This window comes from Phalangium opilio, unplaced genomic scaffold, assembly GCF_054372755.1.
Source record: "Phalangium opilio isolate 3A_F unplaced genomic scaffold, DU_Popi_V2 ptg000046l_1, whole genome shotgun sequence".
Classification (NCBI taxonomy): Eukaryota; Metazoa; Arthropoda; class Arachnida; order Opiliones; family Phalangiidae; genus Phalangium; species Phalangium opilio.
In genome coordinates this window covers 4,333,793-4,356,600 of record NW_028324169.1, presented here as the reverse complement: position 1 = coordinate 4,356,600, position 22,808 = coordinate 4,333,793, and the positions used below count along the sequence as shown (strand labels likewise).

Sequence of the window (22,808 nt, the reverse complement as noted above, 5' to 3'; positions counted from 1 at the left end):
ATGCATTCTCCAACCCCGGAATCCATTTTTTGAATTTTTATTTCACTAAAAGGTAAATGATGGTTCACTATCTTGCAAATCCTTACCAATCCCAATCTTCACCTTCAAGTTCTAGGAAAGATGGATTGGCATTTTGAAAATCTTCGTAAGATTTATTGCTGGCATTCTTTGAAAAAATCACTTCAGACACGTTATCAAGTGTTTCTTCGTCACAAAATTCATCGTTTATAAAAATACAGTATCGAGTCAAATAAAATTTCCTCTTAAATGTAGACAAGTTATCTGATAAGGATGATAATGAGTAATTGCCGAACCGTAAAGAATTGATTACAACTTTTATATATAACAGCTTCATGAAATTTGTGGTGAAGCTGTTAGATGTTGCGTAATTCCTACGAAATGGGTTTTTATACGTCAGCGTAGAGTTGAATTCGTAAGTGATTTTAACAATAGCCGTGTTAAGCACTGCTTGAACAGCGTCGCTGTCGTGACAAACGTATCCCAGAACGTAGGCCGCCTCTTCACGATGTTGACAACGCCAGTTTTGTTTTTTATAGTACTTGTGAATCCGACCTAATTTACATGTAGTAGTCGGTACGTGCTGACCACAATTTACTGTATCAATTGGTTTTAGAAATGTCCAAGCATATCTATAAGAATACCAAGATAGTTCTACAACATAACACTCAAACTTGTTTTTCAAAATTTCTTCGCAAACGAGTTTTCTAATCACGGTATGGGTTATTTTATACTTTTGCGCAAATTTCTGACGATTGTCTTCAATTTCGATTAAACATAATGTACCCAACCGAGGAACAATAGTTTTGCAATCGTTATCGACTTTTAAAATGTTTGATAGGTTGAACGAACAAATTTCCTTCATTTGTGTTTACGGAAAGAGCAGAGATAGTAATTTGGTTCCTCTTCACTATCCCAATATGAACACTCTTTTTCTTGACGTTGGTTTTTGTAACAAAACTGATTACAGTTTATACAAAAAAAAACTATTGTCCAAAATCGCGTAAGCGTTTTCAATATTGCTAATTAACACTTTACCGTACTGTTTGTATATAGCCCGTTTAAATTTAACGCACTCGGTATTCACACAGTAATGAATTTCACCACCAATAGATGAGAAACTAGCAATATCGTCTTTTTCACAAAAAAGACAGTTTAGATCCTGACCACTCTGTAACTCAGTTTGGCCTGTGGTATTTAATTCCGAAAATTGTTTTTCATTCAAGTCTGAAAAGTAATAATATCTTATAAGAAACACGCACGTTGTGAGGGCCTCTTTTAAAATTATACATTTATAATATGCACCCTTCTTAAAACGACTGATAAATATTTTTCGATAGGGACGCTCATTAATATGGACCCTTCTTTAAAGTCGTTAATACATAAAAAACCAACAGTTAAATATTTTTCTAAGAAAACCAGGGATGACCTCGACGCTCATTACAAATTCCTAACTAGACTTCTTAAGCTAACAACCTTGAAAATTTCATATATAAACTGAACGGATTTCAAAGTTTCACATCATAACGCAAAAAAACTTTAAGTTTGAAAATATCTTCAAAGTCTAGAGTACTACTAGAAAAAATGTGTCCAGCAAAATCTTTTGACTCAAACGCTGTTCAACCGGCTGAGGAATTGTAAGTTATTTTAGCTAACAAGTTAAAATTATTTTTTAATACCGGATCTATTTTATATATAGCGCTCTACCCCAACTCTGGGATATCGATGATGAATTGGAAGTTGATCCAATCATCATCCTCGAGGAAGATGATATCCCAGATGGAGTGGAGGAGGAAATAAACGAATTAATCGCGAGTATTGATATGTTCGCCGAAGCGGACGACCCGGATGTGGTCTCTACGGAATCATCTGAAGAAACGTAAGTTTTTTTGTCTTATATCTAGCAAGATATATACTAATACTGTTTTATATAGCGCATCCGAAAGTGATGACGAGAATGAAAATGCATTTTATTCAGATACCGAAGATGTAGAAATTAATTTAGAGTAAGCTAAAAAACTATTTTGTTAATTTTAATCGAAATTAATATAGATTTTTACAGCGCCATGTATTCTTATATTACTCCCTGTTCATCCTGTAACCACTTCCAATATAATTTTCGTACCTTTTCCGGAATAATAAATACTAATACTATATCCTTTAAATTATTTTACTGCATGAACCACAACTGTATTCTCTACCATACATTAATTTGTCTCAGCTGGATGGAAGGACAATTCCATCCAGTTAATATCTATCAAACATCCACTAACTCTTACTACATTAACAACGCCCATCTTCCTAAATCCTACAATTACTTTCTACAAGAAGACCTACACGCCACGGATGACGAAATTGATCTAAAGTAAGTTAAAAAACCTTTTTTGTTTTAAAAAACCGATTTTACTTATATATTTTTTATTATAGCTACATGTACTCTCGAATCACCCCCTGTCCTCGCTGTAAAAACTACTCTCCAACGAACTATTCTCTGTCAATCCAATATCAACTTCAAACTACGCACTACAAGCTCTACTTCTGCAACCACGAAGACTGTCCTCTCTATCAATCAATTATCTGTCTCAACTACTATGAATATTACTTGCCTATTGACCTTCTTCTCAATTCTAGATTCGCTTCACCTCTCTATCTTAGAAATATTCCTAATTATGTCTATCAAATAAATGAATAAAATATATATATAAGTTTTTAAGAAAAAATGTCTCGTCATTTATATGAAGCTTAAACATTCTATTAAAAATCCCCACTAAAATACGAACACTGTAACCAATGTTTTTCAAGAGCCTCTCGAATATCAAAAATTAAAGCTAGGAAAGTTGTTATCCTTGACAACGCCTTATAATAATTCTTTAAATAGTAGAAATCTAGGGGAAAACTTTATCATTTTCTTTTAACGCTTCATCCGAGAAAGTCTTAAAAAACATGGGTATCCCAGAAGATAATCCTCAGCCGCAGTTACAGGAGATGGACTCTCTGTAAGCTAAAAGTTTACTAGTTGTTTTTAAGCTTCTAGTTTCTTAAGAGTGTTTTTTTATAGAACCCAAGTACCGTTAGAAATTACCGCAGCTTTAGCGGTAGAAAGGGCATCTGCAGGGTAAGTGATATTTGTACCATTAAAAACTATAGTTAAGTAAAAGTAGCTATGTATTTTAGAATCTTCGAAACTCATTCATACGTATTCGTACCGTGCTGCGTTTGTAAAGGAAGAGAGGTGTCTGAAATCGATAGAAATATTTCAAAGGCTTTCTATTGTAGAACTCTATCCTGTCCCCGCTATAATAAGATAGTGGGTATTTGCTTCCCCGTTTTTATGGTTAATATTCATTACCCCTGTCGCGGCCATCCCGATGATATTAATACGGCATTTATGGAAATTTTTGATTATCCTTTAAATGTTTAACTCTTTTTCTAAAAAATATTAACTTTTTCCAAATATATACCATTTATTATTGTTGTATTTTAATTTTACATGTTATTAAAAGATTTTTTAAAATTCAATTAAACAGTACGAAATCATTTGTTGAATGCTTAAAACACATTGAATATTTTGAGGATTACGTAAATTATTTTCGTAAGATTTTAACAGATCGGTTAAATTTAACGTGCTGCAAAATGCGTGTAAGGTAGTTTTATACTCGCGTTTAACATCCAATAGTTTTTTTTCAAAATCACCCAAAAGAATTCGAAAGGTGAGTAGCATATTTTTTATGAAAATTCTTTGATTAATAATAAAGTTAATATGGGTTGAAATAAACCCGTTCATGGGGTCTTGCATAATAAGCGCAAATACTTCGGGTTTAATTGTTACTGGAACGCTTTCGTCATACGTAAAGACAAGACCCAAATTCGTAATAGATATATAGATGTTTTGACAACGTAAAAATTTAATTGACGATTTCTGCATACAGGCCGCGAATTCAGATTTACGTTTGTTCAAGATGTACCATATTTTATACGGTATTAAAATAAAGTTTCCACTTTCAACAATAACTGTTGGTTCTACGTCTCTTCCCCGCGGACAAACAGTTACCGTTACACCGCTTTTTGTTAAGTGTAAGTTCAAATCGCGAAACATAGCCATATTTTTATAAAAATAGTATTACTCACAACACATCACGGGTATTTTTATTCAGGAACGAGCAGTGCAGTTTCAAACATTTACTTTCGATTGACTTTCCTAACAAAAACTCGGGGGTCTTTTTATAGTAAAATATCTCCACTTAAAAATTCCATAATATTACCCTTAAGCGATAGAAATTCTTATACCTGATAATTACGAGAAAATAAAAACCTTGGGAGAATTCACACGTGATTTTTGAAAGTATAATTTTGACCCTTCGACCTTTTTCCAAAAAATATCATCCATTTTAAGATCGGAGCACCTTTCCCCCGAAAAATCCCTGTTTAAATTCCCACACTTTTTCGTTTTTTATAAAACCATTAAATACCAATTAAAGCTTTCCATCTGTGTAGGACGTGTATTGGAAAGCGTCTTTTAGCCTTCTACATAAACTCCACCCAAATCGAAGCAAAAAATACTTCTCGGTAATTACACCCAGGTGTATCGTATAAAAAAGCAATTATTTTTTTGATACAATGTAATTTAAAAAATATATTTTGTAACCTAGGGGAATTCAGGTGTTCCAATCGTATATCTAATATCATTAAAAAGTATACCCGCAGCCAGATAAAAAAGGCAATTATTTTTGATACATTGTAATACAAAAAATATATTTTACAACCTAAAAGTATCATTAAGTATAATTAACGACTAGAATTCTCGGTAAATTACTTTTAAAAAATATATTTGATAACCTAGGGGTATCCAGGTGTTTGAAATCGTATACCCATCATTAAAAAGTATACCCACAGCCAGCAATTATTTTTGTTACATTGTATATACCTAGGGTATCATTAAGTATCATTAACGACGAGAATTCAAAATATATTTTATAACCAAGAGGTATCATTAAGTATCATTAACGACGAGAATTCAAAATATATTTTATAACCAAGAGGTATCATTAAGTATCATTAACGACGAGAATTCAAAATATATTTTTATAACCAAGAGGTATCGTATAATTATCCACGAGAATTCCAACTTTTAAAAAATTTTATAGAGGCTATAATTATCTACGAGAATTCCTATCGTAATTATTACTGGGAAAAAAATATTTTTAACCGTATAATTAAGCGTTCCCCGCGCGCTAGCGCGCGGGGACGCCGTGTGTCACCCCCCTCCCCCGGGGGCGGCAGGGGACGGTGTATATAAACTCTCGGGATTTTCGGATATTTCATTCGTTCTTCACTCGACGTTCGTTATGGCATCTTCATCTTCACTCGGTAAGCGAAAACTTAATATATCTGATGATGAAGAGGAGATAGATATTTTTGAGCAAATTAAAAACGTTAAAGAGGAAAATACTATCGAAAAAACCGGCATTGTCCCTCGATACGATATTAAACGAGGTTTAGCTAGTTACGTGACTTCATTACCAGCGTCGCATGACGATTTTTATTTCGATATTCAAATATACAAGTACGAGGATATAAAAGATAGAGATAATAAAGATATTTGGCAATGCGATGGAAGAAGATTAAGATTTGTCGCGTCTAAAGATAGCGTCGAATGTAAACAAATTCGATCTATCGTGAACAAGATCGCCAAGCATATCATCGATAATCCCGACAAGATCACGAAAAATTATTCGTTTTTTAACAAAAACGAATAATTAATCAATATGGAATCCCAATATCTATTACTCGTATATCTATTAACGTATCTATATATACTATATACCCAATATATCAATTACTACTACTATTTAACATAAAAAAAGAAGACAATTATTACATGGTGGATGGGATAGATATGAGACTCGAAGTTAATAGATTATCTACGTTCAAGATATGGTCTGTCGAAGGTATTAGCGTGGATGACATGGCAGCTAGCGGTTTTTATTGCATTAGTCCTAAAACCGTTCGTTGTTTTTCTTGCCTTACCACCTTGACTGGATGGAGAGCCGACAATCATCCAATGGCTGTTCATGGCTACGAACAACCGTTATGCAGATTTGTTTTTCGGTCAGGAATGAGGTGTGGAAACGTTCCCATCGCTGGTCGTAATTTTTTCGAGGAAATTGAAAGGGACTACTCGGGACCGGAAAATCATCCCACCAGAAAACAACTAGCACCTTGCCCACACATGTTACAAGCCAGATTCGAAATCGATTTAAAAGAAAAAGAAGAAAAACGAAAAAAAAATATATAAAACTCTAAACAATTTGATAAACTTACTCATTTAAAGATGAGTAGTTCGAGCGATTCCGAAAATGAAGAACCGCTAAATTTAAGCGTTAAAGCTAATCCTAAACAATTTTATACTTGCGAAAAAATATTAGATAAAAAATCAAGAAAATACAAATGTAATCAAGTAGAATGTAAAATTAAATTTAAAAATTTAGAACATATTAAATTAACCGAAGTAAACGAAACGTTTGTTAGTATAATTAATTCCATACTCTTTGAATTATTACGCAACCAGCAAGGATATAATAGAGTTAGATTTTGTATTCGTTCGGATGAGTTGGATAGTCCGATAAATTTAAGGTTTATGAATATTAATGAATTAACGGCTGAAAGAGTAATAGGAGCTATAAGTCAAGTTGCGCAATCAAATCGAAATTTCCATTTACAAAGCTCTTTAGTTTTTGACGTTATTTTTTTACATTGCGACGTACCCGTTGGACATCGATCAAAATCATTAAAAAATAGAAATATAGTAATTTTGGATACGTTTATAAAAACGAGTCCAAATTATATTTACATTGACAATACCGACAACTTATGTTTTGGAAGAGCTTTGGTGATAGGAATTTATTTGGCTGATAAGAGATTCGAAAAGAATACGAATGAAAAGTATCAACCAACGAACGAGTCAATTAATTATTTTAGAAAGATAAAAAAATGTAATCACCCCCTCCAAAAAGAAAAAGCGGAGCAATTATATAAAAACGCTAATATTTCTCCGGATACCGTTAATTTATTAGATATTCAAAATTTTCAAACTTACTTAAACGAATATCAAATTATTATATTCAGAGCTGATAATTTAGAAAAATATTTTGTCGGACCTTTCAAGGAAAAACAAATTTTTCTATTGTTAGTTAATGATCACGTGCATGTAGTTAAGGAATTGCATACAATGTTTGGCGGTATATCTTATTGTTCTAAATGTTTAAAAGTATTTCACGGAACTAATCAAAAGAATAATCACTTTTGCGAAACTCGAGTTAAATGTAGTAGATGTAGAACTTTAAATGTATTCCACGAAGATAAACTAATTAAACCTGTTAAATGTCGAAAATGCCATCGTTATTTTAAAGGAGAAGAATGTTTGAATTTTCATATATCTAACGGAACGTGCGATAACTTTAAAAGGTGTTTAAAATGCGGACTAGAACTGAAAGAAAAACACTCTTGCTCGAAACCATGTAAAAACTGTTTACGCGTACACGAGAGGAACCGTTGTTACGTTATGCCTCTTTCGAGAACGTACGAAAAAACCAGATATTGTTATTTCGATACCGAATCGATCGTTAAAAATAACGAACACGTCCCTGTCTTACTCGTAAGCGCTATGCAAGAAAATGAAGGGAACAATTACGAGTACGAGATATTTCGGGGGTTCGACTGCGTCGATAAATTTCTAAATTATTTATTCCGGACGAAAGAAATGGTTTTCCAACACGCGACAAAACGGCTTAAAGCAACTAAACCGGTTTTTGAAAATATTACGTTGTTAGCTCATAACAGTAAAGGGTTCGATTCGTTCTTTATTCTTCGTGGGTTATTAAAATTGAACATCATACCGGATATTGTTTTTGACGGAAGCAAAATGTTGGCCATTTTTTTGAAAAATCAAAAAATGAAATTTATCGACTCTTTCAATTTCGTCTCGCAACCATTAAGATCGTTCCCCGCGACGTTTTCTTTGGGCGAAAATAGAAAAGAATTTTTCCCTTACATATTCCACACCGAAGAAACTTTGGATTATGTCGGTCCACTACCGCCGAAAGAGTATTTTCAACCGGAACATATGAAAGAAAAAGATTATAAAGATTTTCTCGAATGGTACGCGACGAAATCGAGACAATCGGTCTATAATTTACGCGAAGAACTGGAATATTATACTATCATGGATGTTAAGGTTTTACAACAGGGTATGGATAAATTTAGACAATTGTTCGAGAAGGAAACTGGTTTCGATGTTTTAAATATGAACGCTTTAACCATAGCGGGGGCCTGCACGAATATTTTCCTTCATAAATACTTGGAAGAATTTACGCTCGGAGTAGTACCGTGTAACGGCTACAGGAATAACTACAATCAAAGCAAATCCGCTTTAAAATGGTTGGCGTGGGAAGAAAAAGAACGCGGAATAAAAATTCAATCGGTTCTCTCGTTGGAAGGGGAAAAAAAGATTGGACGATACCCGGTAGATGGTTATTCTTCTCAACCCGAAATAATATTTCAATTTGACGGAGATTTTATTCACGGATGTCCGAAACATACGAAAGGAGGCGAATGGAATCCGTTATTGCAAGATACGTTTAAAAATTTATACGAGAGAACTCTGGATCGAGATGATGATATCATGTGTAACGCGCCGAACGCTGAATATGTTAGAATATGGAGTTGCGAGTTTGACGAAATGTTGAAAAACAGAATCGAGGTAAGAAAGTTTTGCGATTCGTTACACTTTCGAGATCCGATAGGACCAAGATCGGCATTATACGGTGGTCGTACTGAATGCTTCAGGCTGTATCATAAAACCAAACCAAACGAAAAAATTCTATATTACGATGTTTGTAGTTTGTACCCCTTTGTGTGTAAAAACAGAGACTATCCTAAAAATCACCCGGAGATTATTACGAGAGATTTTTCATTCGATTTGAATCATTACTTTGGGGTAATGTCTTGTAAAATATTAGCTCCGAAAGACGCTTACATACCGGCATTACCAATTCGAACCAGAAAAAAACTATTTTTCGCTTTGTGTCGTACTTGCGTGGAAAACGATATACAAACAGCCTGCGCGCATAACGACTCCGAGCGAGCTTTCGAAGGGATTTGGCCCACCCCAGAAATATACATGGCGGTCGAAACCGGTTACGTTATATTGGAAATCTTCGAGGTTCACCATTACCCCGAAAGGTACACCTATATCAAGGATAAAGATCCTGGTTTTTTCGGCAGTTACATTAATACATTTTTGAAACTAAAAATCCAAAACTCTGGCTGGCCTCGCAACGTTACCACCGACGAGGAAAAAACGGAATATTTAAGACTAATTAAAGAACGAGAAGATATCGAGATTAGACCCGAAGATGTAACAAACAATTCAGCTCTACGCGCGTTGGCGAAATTAGCTTTAAACTCGTTATGGGGTCGACATTGCTTAAACAACGATAAACCAAAATCGGTTTTCGTCAAGGATTATCAAGATTTCATTAAAATTATAATGGATCCGACATTGGAATTAACGGATATGCGGCCAATTAACGACGATGACGTTTGTTTAATGACCTACAAATTCAAAAAAGATTTTTGCCCGACATATTACAAAGGATCGGCAGTGTTGGGGAGTTTCGTTAGTTCGTACGGTCGGATCGAATTATTTCGAACTCTGAATAAATTAAAAGAAAGGGTTTTGTACTGCGATACGGATAGTATTATATTTATTCACAAAGAAAGTGACGAATTTCTTCCACCCGTCGGACAATTTATGGGTGATTGGACCGACGAAGTTCCAAATGGGTATATATCGGAATTCGTTACTTCGGGTCCGAAATCGTACAGTTACAAAACAAATACCGGGCATTGCGTTACGAAAATGAAAGGAATTTCGTTAAACAGGAAAAACGAACAGATAATTAACTTTGATTCGATCAAATCGGCTTTAGACACTCCGGGAACTAGTTACACTTTGGAAATCCCCTTTAACGTTGTGCGTGACAAAGCTCGCGCGAAACTACTTTTAGGAAATCTGAAAAAAAGTTTCGGCGTGACTTTTAATAAGAGAATAATCGCGGACAATTTTTTAACATATCCGTTTGGATACTCGTTAAAGCAAGATGCATCGTGAAAGTCTACGTTTAAAATCATTCAATGGTCATTGGACTTCCAATTCGTCGGAGTTGGAAGTTATCCCCGCGGAACTAGCAGCGTCGGGTCTCTTTTACTTAAACGACGGCTTAAAAACCATGTGTTTCAGCTGTCATAACTTATTCGATTGGGGAGGATCGAATGAGACTAATCCTCACGAAGTGCATCAAAAACAAGCTCCATTTTGTAATTATATTCTCGGACTCGATATTACTAACGTGAGTCTGGCTGATGAAGAAGGGGAAAAGAGAAGATTAAAGGAAGAAATCGTGGAATATTTTGACGAATCCATCAAAACGTTTACGTCTAGTTTCGTCGATTTAATTCTCGAATCGTCGATAGATGCTTTCAACACGGAATTTCAACTCTAAAAGAAAAAAAGTGACTTTCGACGATATCCCCGTGGTTTTTATTATTCCGTACGAAGATCGCGTTAATTGGAGAGAAATAAACAAACTCCAATTTCAAAAACGGATTGACGATTTTAATAAACTTTTTGAGAAATGTTTGATGCTTGTAGAATAAAATTCCAAGCCCCCATGCAAATTTTACTGGCCGGTAGTACTATGGCTGGTAAAACGACGTGGATATTTAACCTTTTGAAACACGCCCATTGTTTGATCGAACCACCTCCGGACAGGATAGTGTACTGTTATAAAGAATATCAACCGAAATTTGACATTGCGAAAAAAGAAATTAAAAACATTGAATTTATGGAAGGACTCCCCCCGGATGATTCTTCCTTTTGGGATGAAAGTATTAATAATTTTCTAATAATAGATGATCTGGCATTCTCTTGTTATAATAGTTCCCATATCGCTAATATATTTTGCGTCGGCTCTCATCATAAAAATTTATCCGTCGCTCTTTTAACTCAAAATCTTTTTGGTCAAGGTAAAGAGAGTCGAACCATTAGTCTTAACTCTTCGTACATAATTGTTTTTAAAAATCCGCGAGACGGGTCTCAAATAACTTACTTGAGCAGACAAATATTTCCGAATAATAAAAACCTCGTAACTAGAGCGTATGATTTTGTTACCAAGGGTACTCCCTATTCTTACTTGTGTATCGATTTAAAACAAAACATTCACGATGATTTGCGTTTAAGAACAAATATTTTTCCGCATGAAGGAAATATGATTATTGTATGTGATGACAAATAAAATTTTGTATATAAAACTATTTATCGTTTCCGTATGTCTTTTATTTCGCGTTGGAACGTTCGAGGAGTTGGAATGGTTAAGAGAAAGCGTAAATCGAGTTTGTTAAAAAAAGTATTAAAAAGAAATTTTAAACGAAAAATTCGAAAGAGAGGACGTCATCCGCTACATAGACATTTACCATTTTTTCGTGGATTGGTACGCGCCAGTCAAAGTGGCGGAGGAAAATTAACCAAGGTACTGAAAAAAGCCAAGCAAAGTCAAATCAAAGCCGTTCACAACACGTTTTATAATTTGTTAAAGGGAAATATTCCTTTACCCGAAAAGGATAGAATTTATATTAAAAAACATCGAGTATATATAAGAAAAATCGCTAATAAAAGAGGTCTGGCTAAAAACAAACGGAAACTTCTTATAAAACAGGCGGGAGGATTTTTACCCGGGTTAATAGCTGCTTTGGTACCGACCTTGATATCTACCATCACTTCATTAGCGAGATGAAACGAATGGTATTACTACCCGAATCCGCTGTTTTATCGGGAGCTGAAAAAGAAGCGACAGAGTTGGATCGTGAAATGAGTCGGATTTTAAAACAAAACACCTCTTCGGAGGATAAACTTCGACATTATTTATTAACTTTACAAAAGTATTTGACTATGAAGAGCCTGATAGAACCTCCTAACGTCAACGTTGCAAATATTCCACCAGTTTTCCAAGTTCAACAACAACCCGTTCAACCACCGCAATTTCTAACACCTAATCCGTTTTCAGTATTGCAACAGCCTCCTTCGCAACAACAATCACCTCAAGGGACCCCCCTGGCCCTCTCAAGGTCAACGCCGAGGTCACCCTCGAGGGTGCCCTCGACGATTAAGAAGTCATTCCCACGACCTAAACTCACGTCGACTCCGAAATCGAAAAGACATCGACGATATACCAGAGGTATACCGGAGGCGGAGGAGGGTGATGATGGTGATGATGGTGACGGTCATCCTTATCGCCCGAGACGTCTCCTTACTGGTATGAAATTGCGAAAAGTCAAAACACCGATAAAATGGTCTAAATGAAAATGTACCAATTTTTTTAAAAATAAAAAAATATTTTATTTCATTTTTTCTCTTGATTCAATAAATGTATACACATATTTAACATAATAATCACGTCGTTGTAAGGTTTATCTTTCACATCGTACAATTCTCGTATTATTTCATTAAAAGAAAATCCGTGACACAAACTTGTTAAAACAAAAATAACGTGTCCCCCGCATGTAAATGAACTATTCGGCTGTATTTGACAATTATTGTAATACCAATTGGAAGCGTAGCTTGATAGATTAAAACCGTAATAACTAGGGTCTTTACCGTACGAGCAAAAGAAATAACCGTTATCGTTAGTATCGATATAGACTCCTAACCAATGCAATCCTTCGTTTGAGGATGGTTCCGAATTGACCACGAAACAATAGGGTTTCCGTTCTGGTGGGTCGGGTAAAATATCTTTCGGGAACACTCCTATGAAGTAGGGTCTCGTTCGAGGATCTGTGCTTAAAAAAAGGTTTAATTCTTCCGTGTTCATTTAGCAACTTTTTGTAATTCCGGCTCGTAGAATGATCCTTTTATTATTTCGTCGTTTTCGTCTTTTATTATGTAAGCAGTTGGAGTACGTAGTAGTACTTTATGCACGACAAAAATTTCATTCGTCCAATATCCAGTGTATCCTTTACCAAAAGCGCCTTTGTCGGACGTAATTCTCACCAAATCACCCTTTCGTAATTTTGGCTTGTTGCTTGTACGTTTCTTCTTGTAGTATAATCGTTTCCATATTAAATGTTCGTTATTTATATTTACGTTTTTCGGAGCTATACCGATTGTTGAATGAACAGTGGCGTTATATCCATTTACAATTTTTTGTAAATGTTTCGTGTAATTATAATTGTTATTTCTCGTCATTAATCGAAACATTCGCGTTTTCAATGTTCTATTCCATCTTTCTATCATGGCGCATTTTAAATTTCCGTAACTAGCGTACCAATGGATATCCTTACTTTTAAGATAGGCTTGCACTTTTTTGTTTTTAAATTCGCTTCCTTCGTCAGAATTTAACCTCGAAGGTGTACGTTGCTTAAAGATTGTGCCGAGAGCTTTTATGATTTCTTTCGCCCCCTTCGTTTTTAACGGTAAAGCCCACGCGTATCTCGACAAGACGTCAATGACGGTTAGAATGTAACGATATTTGTTATTGTATTTGGACAATTGGGGTAGATCGATTAAATCGCATTGGAAAACCTCATTCATACTAGTGACGTACGTTTGGTTTCTAGGATATATTTTTCTTCTGGGTTTATGTTTCGTATACGCGGGTTGGGAAATCAACCATTGTTCGATATCTTCCTTTGATATATTTGGTAGAGCTTTTTGTAATTTTCTCACCGATCCTAAACTCGCGGGATTTTGCGGATCGTAATATATATTTTCGATTTTACGCGCTATTCGTTTACTAACCATCTTTGAAGGTATTTGGGAAATAAAGAAAGAAACCATCTGTGAATAAGCTTTTTATTTATCAAACGTAATTGTAAAAAACATCTCTTTTCAATTCCGTTACATTGTCAGTAATAATAAGAAATAATTGATCCAAATTTTCGTTCTTCTCTCCAAATCGTTTTTCAAACTCATTCTTCAGGTTCGTCTTATTTAACATCGATATCGCTTGTAGGATATTCAAGTCAGTATTCGAATTTGAGGTGCAGGATACGTGGTGTTCGATTTCGCCTTGGCAATTTAGATTACCGCAGCAGTTGGTCTTTTCCAGTAAATTTTCGGTAATGTCTCGCAAAATCATTGTTCTGAATAATTCCTTGGTATTGGCTTTTATTTCCAATTGCCGGTCCAATTCCGGTTTTATTTGTTTCAATCGACTCCACGTGGTTTTATTTAAACAAAATCCTTTACACGTAGCCATCCACAGTAAATCGTAGCGATGAATATTCGAATTTTCGCATACGTATTGTCGAATGTCGATATACTTTGTTCCGGTTCCAGATACGTAACCTTCAACTTGAAAATTTTCCGGTAGGGTACTGTGGAAGCGGGGTAAGACGTCTTGGAAAAACAAGTTTATATAATCCACCAGCAACCATAAGTTTTGATATACTTTGTTACTAATTGTAACCATATACTCCGTTCTCGCATTATCGGAAATGGAAATAATTAGATCATCACCAGCTTCGGCTATCTCGATAGTTTGTTTATCGGAGAGATTGTACTGTTGTTGTTTCATGATTTTCACGCGATCATTTGACGCTAATTCGTTGAAGACGTTTAATTTTATATTTCTTTCAACACCTTTTTAATTTCCTTAAAATCCCAACAATTACCGACGATAGTTACGTGTCTTTTGTTATTTCTAACTGTTACGAGAAGATTATTATCTTTTCGAGTTGGTAAATAAACGTACTCGTCCATACTCTCACTCTAGTTTGTACAAAACGTTACGATCCCTCGTTATTAATAACTCGTTTTCGAACTCGGCGTATACTATGGCTGTTACCGCAAACGTGAGTGCTTTGTTAAAACGTATAGTCAACCTTAAACTACCGTGTTTTTCTAAAGAACAATGCTCGGCACTAGCCTGCTCTTCCGGAGTAAAATCAACAGCGTATAAAGTGTTACCTCTAGGATAATCAAAAAGACTAATGTAGTTTCCTTTATTTTTCCCATACATATCTAGAGCCGTAAATAAGGAAGCGTATTCCCTACAGTATTGATCGTGAGTAAAATCCGGTGTGAAAGGTTGATCTGGATAATTTTTATTCCCTACTGTAACTGATAAAAAGTTCAAATCTAAGTGTTCGAAATAAAATGGATTTTGAGATATACGCCCATTGAAGGCTGATGTTTTAACGAATCCGATAATCATTCGATTAGGAATTCTACCTAAAAATAGGTTTTCTTTAATCGTGTCACTGTTCCCTGCTTCGATACTAAAATACTTTGCTACAGTTTGATTAATGGGATACACACACGGTGTTTTTTCCAAAACCATAGCATGCGCTAGCATAATTTCAGAGTTTGGTTTTATTTTCCGTACAAATAAAGAAGCTGATTTAATAACGATTTTATAATTAGTAATTGGATCAGCAGCAGCAGCGCCAGGTTGATAAATTATTGGAAAAGTATCCGCTGATCTAATAAATTTAAACTTTATATCAACGTTGTTCAATAAGAACTTGTTCATCTTACATACATCAACGTGTAATCTCCCTATCATTTCAAATATTTTAGATGCTCCGGTTCTGGTTCTTCTAGATTTCATTCCGCTATTCTCGGCATGGTGTGAATCGGCATTTGTTAGTTTTGTATCTTTGTAAAACATTTCTAATGCCAATTGCGTGTCTTTAGCTTCTTTCCCATAATTTAACATTGTTTCGAAATAAGCGATATATGGGGCTAAATTATTCACGACTTGAACCTGAGTATCGTTAAACATAACTTCTATTTGATCAAATAAACTCCATAAGGTTAAATTAACCGGTCCGAGTTTATCGTTGCCCGCGATTTCTACCCATTTATTATCAGTTGTGTTAAATCCTAATATTTGAGCCTTAACGTACAGTTTAATTTTTGAAGTGTCTATATAACTATCGGGAGTTCCGGGAATAAAAAATTCCAATGGACCACCATCCGTTATAGCATTAACAGTTTGTAGTTGTATGTCGTTACTGGCCACAATATTCAAATTAGTGACGGGTTTAGCGAAAAAATCTAATTCCGACATCATTCCTTCCATTTTTGAATAACTTTATTTGTCACTGTTTAAACGTAAACTATTTACTACTCGTGTAAATTCCCTACTTTTATACCCCCCTTTGATTTTTAAGGGTACTTCTTTAAGCTAAAAAATCAGTCTTCTTCCTTATTCTTCTCACTTTTCTCTTTCCTAGCTTACTGGTTCTTCTTCTTCTTTTACGTCTTCCACTCCCAAATTGCGCTTCCCCTATTTTATCACCCGCTTTATGTAATAAATTAGACCCCGCAATTTTAATATTCTTTTTGAAAGAGCTTTTAGGATCTGCTCCCGTTGATATGTCGCCGAACCATCTACTTCCGACACCTATCGCTTCTCGTCCAACAGCTTTTGCTGCTGGTTTGAGTATGGGGGTTATGAACCGAACTAAACTCTTAAATATAGATCCCAAACCGTTTCCTCTTTGAAATACTGGTCCAACAAACGCCCCGCCCGATTGTTGTAAATAATAATTATAATATCTATTCCGTACAGACATTATTAGTGATTACGGATCCTTCTAAAATGTAAAGTCGTAACAGTTTTTCCGAGTTTAAATGGAATTTTCGTTCCCGAATCTGTCGTTATATCTATCTCAACTAAATTAAAATTGGGTGTACGTACTGGATAATAATTAATTGGATTGAATGTTAACACGTGAGGTTTATTATCTCGACTGTTTTCAGGTCTTGGAATTGTACGTAAAAGCCCACCCCAAGAGTCACCTATTACCTGGGGGTATATGAGACTCGTATAAATGAATAAAGTTTGTACACCTCTATTTATATCTCCGAGATGTTTACTTTCCGTATTGTTCCTCAACGGAGTGTCTACTTGACTCTTATCAAATCCCAACATGTAACCTAATCCGGGATTATCTTTTGGAAATGTAATTGAAAAATAATCCATATATTTTGCCTCATTTACGGTAATTTTATGCCATGGGGTGTTCTCTTTAACAATTCCAACCCCGCATTTGATTGTTACTGTTCCTGTTTTATTATACACAAAATCGAAATATTTTCGTTTCGATTCGGGTAAAACCATTTTCATTGCTTCGAGTACGGTATCTATACTTTCATACGTACCGTGAGGTATCGTATAAGCTTTCGTTTCGATTGATGCTTTATTAACATCTTTATTTACGTCAACGGGTCTATTTCGGTCCCTTGGAACAAATTGTTTGACTTGGAATTTACCCAAATTTCTGGTATCTAATTGATCCCGTGCAGTGTCTAAAGGATTACTAGCTATATATGTTTCCCGAACAATCCATCGATCCCAATCTAATTCCGCTATTCCAAGTACTTTTCCATATTCTTTAGGAAACTTAATAGCCGTTTGTTTGTCTCCGTTAATTTTAATTTGCATAAATGTCATTCCCTCTTTCATCATTAGTTCAAAATTTATATCATCCCTAGCTTTTGTTGTTATTGACTGTTTAAACGTTTCGAATAATTTTTGGTAAATACTTGTAGGTTCGTCGTTCGGTCCCCTAACTATATTACCCAATTTACCACAACCCCCTTCCCCAATTTCATACTCATAATCAAGATCCACCGATCTAACGACAAATTCATCAAAACAATCAGTGATGTTGTCCCACTTTGAAGGCATATTTATTTCCGACAATCCAACCTCCCAATTTCCATCCGATAAATTATACGTTGTAGGTAGTTCCGTTCTATAACTTGTTTTAGTATTTTCAGGATATAATTGCATGGAGGCATTACTAGGTAAAGTAATGTAAAAGGAATCGTAAGCGGGTGCTAACATCGCCATGTTTACTTGTCGAGTTATTTATTGCTAATGACGTATTCATCAATTTACTAATTGCTTTTATTAACATTTTTGATTGACAGGTGTGCTAATACAAATTCTGAGCGCATATGCAAATTTTGATCATTTCAGGCATGGTTAAAAGTGGGATTTCTGAATTATGCAAATTTGGATCATTTTCGGCTAATTTGCATGCCTAAAAGTGTGGTAACTTACTACTAGTCTGGTTATGAGATAGTCCGCCGGCTTGACTATATTAAGTCTCGCATTTTCAGTTATAGTATGGTTATGAGACAGTCAGTCGGCTAGACTATATTAAGTCTCGGATTCTCAGTTTTAGTCTGGTTATGAGGCAATCCCCCGGCATGAATATATGAAGTCTCGCATTCTTAGTTTTAGTCTGGTTATGAGACAGTCCGTCAGCTTGACTATATTAAGTCTCGGATTTTCAGTTTTAGTCTGGTTATGAGACAGTCCGTCGGCTTGACTATATTAAGTCTCGCATTTTCAGTTTTAGTCTGGTTATGAGACAGTCCGTCGGCTTGACTATATTAAGACTCGGATTTTCAGTTTTAGTCCGGTTATGAGACAGTCCTCCGGCTTGACTAAATTAAGTCTCGGATTTTCAGTTTTAGTCTGGTTATGAGACAGTCCGTCGGCTTGACTATATTACGTCTCGGATTTTCAGTTTTAGTCTAGTTATGAGACAGTCCACCGTATTGACTATTAAGTCTCGGATTTTCAGTTTTAGTCTGGTTATGAGACAGTCCGTCGGCTTGACTATATTAAGTCTCGGATTCTCAGTTTTAGTCCGGTTATGAGACAGTCCTCCGGCTTGACTATATTAAGTCTCGGATTTTCAGTTTTAGTCTGGTTATGAGGCAATCCCCCCGCATGACTATATGAAGTCTCGCATTCTTAGTTTTAGTCTGGTTATGAGACAGTCCGCCGGCTTGACTATATTAAGTCTCACACGTTCAAGGTTTAGTCTCGTTATGAGACAGTCCGCTGGCTTCTCTATATTAAGTATCGCATTCACAGTTTTAGTCTGGTTATGAGACAGTCCGTCGGCTTGACTATATTAAGTCTCGCATTTTCATTTTTAGTCTGGTTAAGAGGCAATCCCCCGGCTTCTCTATATTGTCTCACACGTTCAAGTTTTAGTCTCGTTATGAGACAGTCCGCTGGCTTCTCTATATTAAGTATCGCATTCTCAGTTTTAGTCTGGTTATGAGGCAATCCCCCGGCTTCTCTATATTGTCTCACACGTTCAAGTTTTAGTCTCGTTATGAGACAGTCCGCTGGCTTCTCTATACTAAGTATCGCATTCTCAGTTTTAGTCTGGTTATGAGGCAATCCCCCAGCTTCTCTTTATTGTCTCACACGTTCAAGTTTTAGTCTCGTTATGAGACAGTCCGCTGGCTTCTCTATATTAAGTATCGCATTCTCAGTTTTAGTCTGGTTATGAGGCAATCCCCCGGCTTCTCTATATTGTCTCACACGTTCAAGTTTTAGTCTCGTTATGAGACAGTCCGCTGGCTTCTCTATACTAAGTATCGCATTCTCAGTTTTAGTCTGGTTATGAGGCAATCCCCCAGCTTCTCTTTATTGTCTCACACGTTCAAGTTTTAGTCTCGTTATGAGACAGTCCGCTGGCTTCTCTATATTAAGTATCGCATTCTCAGTTTTAGTCTGGTTATGAGGCAATCCCCCGGCTTCTCTATATTGTCTCACACGTTCAAGTGTTAGTCTCGTTATGAGACAGTCCGCTGGCTTCTCTATATTAAGTCTCACACGTTCAAGTTATAGTCTCGTTATGAGACAGTCCGTTGCCTTCTATATACAAAGTCTCGCACGTTCAAGTTTCAGTTTTGTTTTGAAACAGTCCGCCGGCGTCTCTGTATTAAGTGTAGCGCGTTCAAGTCATACTCTTGTTTTGCGACAGGGGGCCTGATTTTCTATATTAAGTCTCGCACGTTCAAGTTTTAGTCTCGTTATGAGATGGTCCGCTGGCTTCTCTATATTTTGTCTGGCACGGTCAAGTTTTAGTCTTGTAATGAGACATTCCCCTGGCTTTCCCATAATAAGCCTACGACTTCCTTAGTTTAGTACTCTATTCAGACAGTTCACCAGTTACGATATATTAAGTATCGCGCGTGCTAAATTTAGATTTTTAATGGGGCAATCTACCGGATGCTCTAGTTTTGATTTTCCAACGTAGTTGAGTTTGTTAAAATTGTATGTTTATCATATCAACGTTTAACATTTTGTTTCGTTTTTCATTGGAAAATTCTGTTATTTTAAGAGGTTATTTAATTGTGTGCTTTCAATAATAATCCTCCATGGTGGCAGATTTCTAGTAGCCGATGGATAGAGGCATGCTTCTGTGACGTTCTGTCTCACCTTCGCCCTTTCGATTCGGGCTCACGGACCGGTGAGTCACGTGGGTGAGTTAATTTCTGAATATTGAACGCGCGCCGTAGTTCCAGAGAGAATTAATTAAGTAGTTCCCTTCTTCATTTGTCATAGCGCAGTTGGCTTTGCTTTTTTGAAACAAAAGTTTAACGTGAGGACTTGGCAGCGTTACGCGCATTCTTGGAACGCTTCCCTTCTTTTTTCTTCAAGAGCTTTTGTGCTCTGGTACCTAATTTTGCTTATTTCTTTAGTCAGACTTTTAGGAAATAATTATAGAAAGGAAATTGAGTCCGGAATGACTGTAGTTTGAAGTGGAAATGTAGTGCGTAAATTTGTTTGTTCGGCAAATATTTTAAGCCTTGGTTCTATGAAAAGTAAGGTTATAGGTGATTCGATTCGATCACCATACATGGTTCGTGATAAGCTTCTACTATCTCTACGGTGGGATTGTTTTTAGAAGCCTGTACTCTAATTGCATCGTAGACTATAGTATATGTTGTTCTTGACTATTGCCGTGATGTGCAAGTGTGAAAAGCCGTAAGCATTTCTGAGCCTTTTACACGTGTTGCTCGATTTCTTTCAATCACAGTTAATTTTACATTTAATTGGATTTAATTTTACATTAATTATGGACACTGGGAAAGGGGGTTGCAGCTCTCCTCCGCTGTCTACTAGGCATAAACGTAGAAAAAGAGATTCGTATATAAACAGGGTATTGGATAAAATCGGTTATGCTGACAAAGACTTAAGTGTTTCAAATAATGAAACGTCAGAATTAAATATTCAAGGGCAGAAACCAGTTGAATTTATTTTAACTGAACATATTACTGACGAAGAAACTCTACCACTGGATCAACCAATCGAGTTTGAAAACCTTGCAAGTAGCGATAGGTATTCAGATAGACCTTAAAGGGTTGATATTTAGGCATCTTTGTTTCCATCGGGCACTGATAGCTCAACTAGTGACGAGGATCAAGTGCCATTAGATATAAATTCAGATATCAGAGACTGGGCAGTGAACCATAAAGTTCCAAATTCTACAACTAATGATTTACTTGAGATCCTCAGAAAACACGGACTTAATTTGCCCAAAGATGCTAGGACTCTCCTTAAAACTCCAAGAGAAAGTCTAACAATCCCAATTAAAAATGGTGAATATTGTCATATAGGGTTTGAATCAGGTATAACCAATTTTTTATCAGACAGGCCAGATTATTTGCATGAACTCTCTTTTGCGATAGGCATTGATGGGATTCCTATATACAAAAGTTCCGCGATTATTTTTTGGCCAATTTTAGCTTCAGTGTACAATTTTTCAGAGGGAATGATAGGAACACCTTTTCTAGTGGGAGTATTTTGCGGTATTTCAAAACCTGGGGATTTACGGGAGTATTTGGGATATTTAATAAGAGATCTTAAAGAATTACAAGCGAATGGCTTTTCTTATCAGAACCAGATTTATCGTTGCAATTTAAAAGGACCTTTCATTCTTGATACTCCTGCACGTTCATTTGTGAAAAACACCAAGGGTCACGTTGGCTACCATTCTTGTGACAAATGTACTATAGAGGGGATTAGGTTAAATCACCGCACTTTATTTTGGCAAGAGGAGAATGTATCTCTTCGCACCAATCAAAGTTTTAGAGACCAAAAGGATGAGGGTCACCATTTAGGGGGTAGTCCTTCACCTCTGACCGATCTTGACTTAGACATGGTGAAGCAATTTCCACTTGACTATATGCACCTTATGTGCTTGGGAGTAACTAAAAAATTTTACATGCATATTTTTCAGGAAGTTTTACAATAAGGCTTGGAAGTTACTTCGTATCTGTCCTTAATGAAAAATTAGAGAGCTCTCGTCGGTATATTCCCAAAGAGTTTGCACGTAAGCCCCGAAGCACAAAATACTTGGACCGTTGGAAAGCCACTGAACTACGTCAGTTCATGCTATACACAGGACCCGTGATTTTAAACGGTGTTTTAAGAGAGGATGTCATGAATCATTTCCGATTAATTCATTGCGCTGCCTATATATTAGCTCACCCTATTATGCATAAAACTCATTGCGATTATGCTAACACGCTTCTAGAAATGTTTGTCACTTCTTGCCCTGATTTTTTCGGTACACACTTTATGGTGATGAATGTTCATGCGCTAAAGCACATTGCAAATGATGTAAAAGCATTCGGTAATCTCGACTCCTTCAGTGCCTTCTCATTTGAAAATTATTTGCAATTTTTGAAAAAATCCATTCGGACCCCACACCGTCCATTTCAGCAAGTTCTAAAAAGAATGGGTGAATGTGAACGTTTTTATCACAAAATGGCTGCACCAGAACTTACTCTAAAATTACCATTTCATTGCAATGAAGCATTTTTACCAGAAAATGTTAGAACCTACAAAACGTTACAGACTAAATTTGTAATATCAATACGCAAGGGTGATAACTGCTTTAGGTTG

General features: G+C 35.9%; 1 protein-coding gene across 3 annotated transcripts; it reads left to right on the top strand.

Moving 5' to 3' along the window:
* Positions 1–217: 217 nt before the first annotated feature.
* Positions 218–3,502, top strand: LOC149676395 (uncharacterized). Of its 3 annotated transcripts, XR_016366683.1 has the most exons (7): positions 218–1,655; positions 1,718–1,897; positions 1,953–2,024; positions 2,081–2,383; positions 2,446–3,014; positions 3,077–3,133; positions 3,193–3,502. XR_016366683.1 is itself a non-coding variant. In XM_089838679.1 (5 exons), the coding sequence occupies exons 1-5, from the start codon at positions 1,603–1,605 to the stop codon at positions 2,708–2,710; spliced, it is 714 nt and encodes a 237-aa protein (XP_089694805.1). In that variant the 5' UTR covers positions 218–1,602; the 3' UTR covers positions 2,711–3,502. The 3 variants fall into 3 exon arrangements, 2 of the variants coding, with proteins under 2 accessions (XP_089694805.1, XP_089694804.1); XM_089838679.1 differs by having other exon boundaries at positions 2,240–2,383; positions 2,446–3,502; XM_089838678.1 differs by having other exon boundaries at positions 2,446–3,502.
* The last annotated feature ends 19,306 nt before the right edge of the window (positions 3,503–22,808 follow it).

Bases quoted from the DNA above. Each gene is read 5' to 3' on its own strand.
- LOC149676395 (XM_089838678.1), top strand. From the start codon at position 1,603: ATGTGTCCAGCAAAATCTTTTGACTCAAACGCTGTTCAACCGGCTGAG. The intron at 2,025-2,080 runs GTAAGCTAAAAA...AGATTTTTACAG, and splicing joins GATGTAGAAATTAATTTAGA to CGCCATGTATTCTTATATTA. The intron at 2,384-2,445 runs GTAAGTTAAAAA...TTTTTATTATAG, and splicing joins GATGACGAAATTGATCTAAA to CTACATGTACTCTCGAATCA.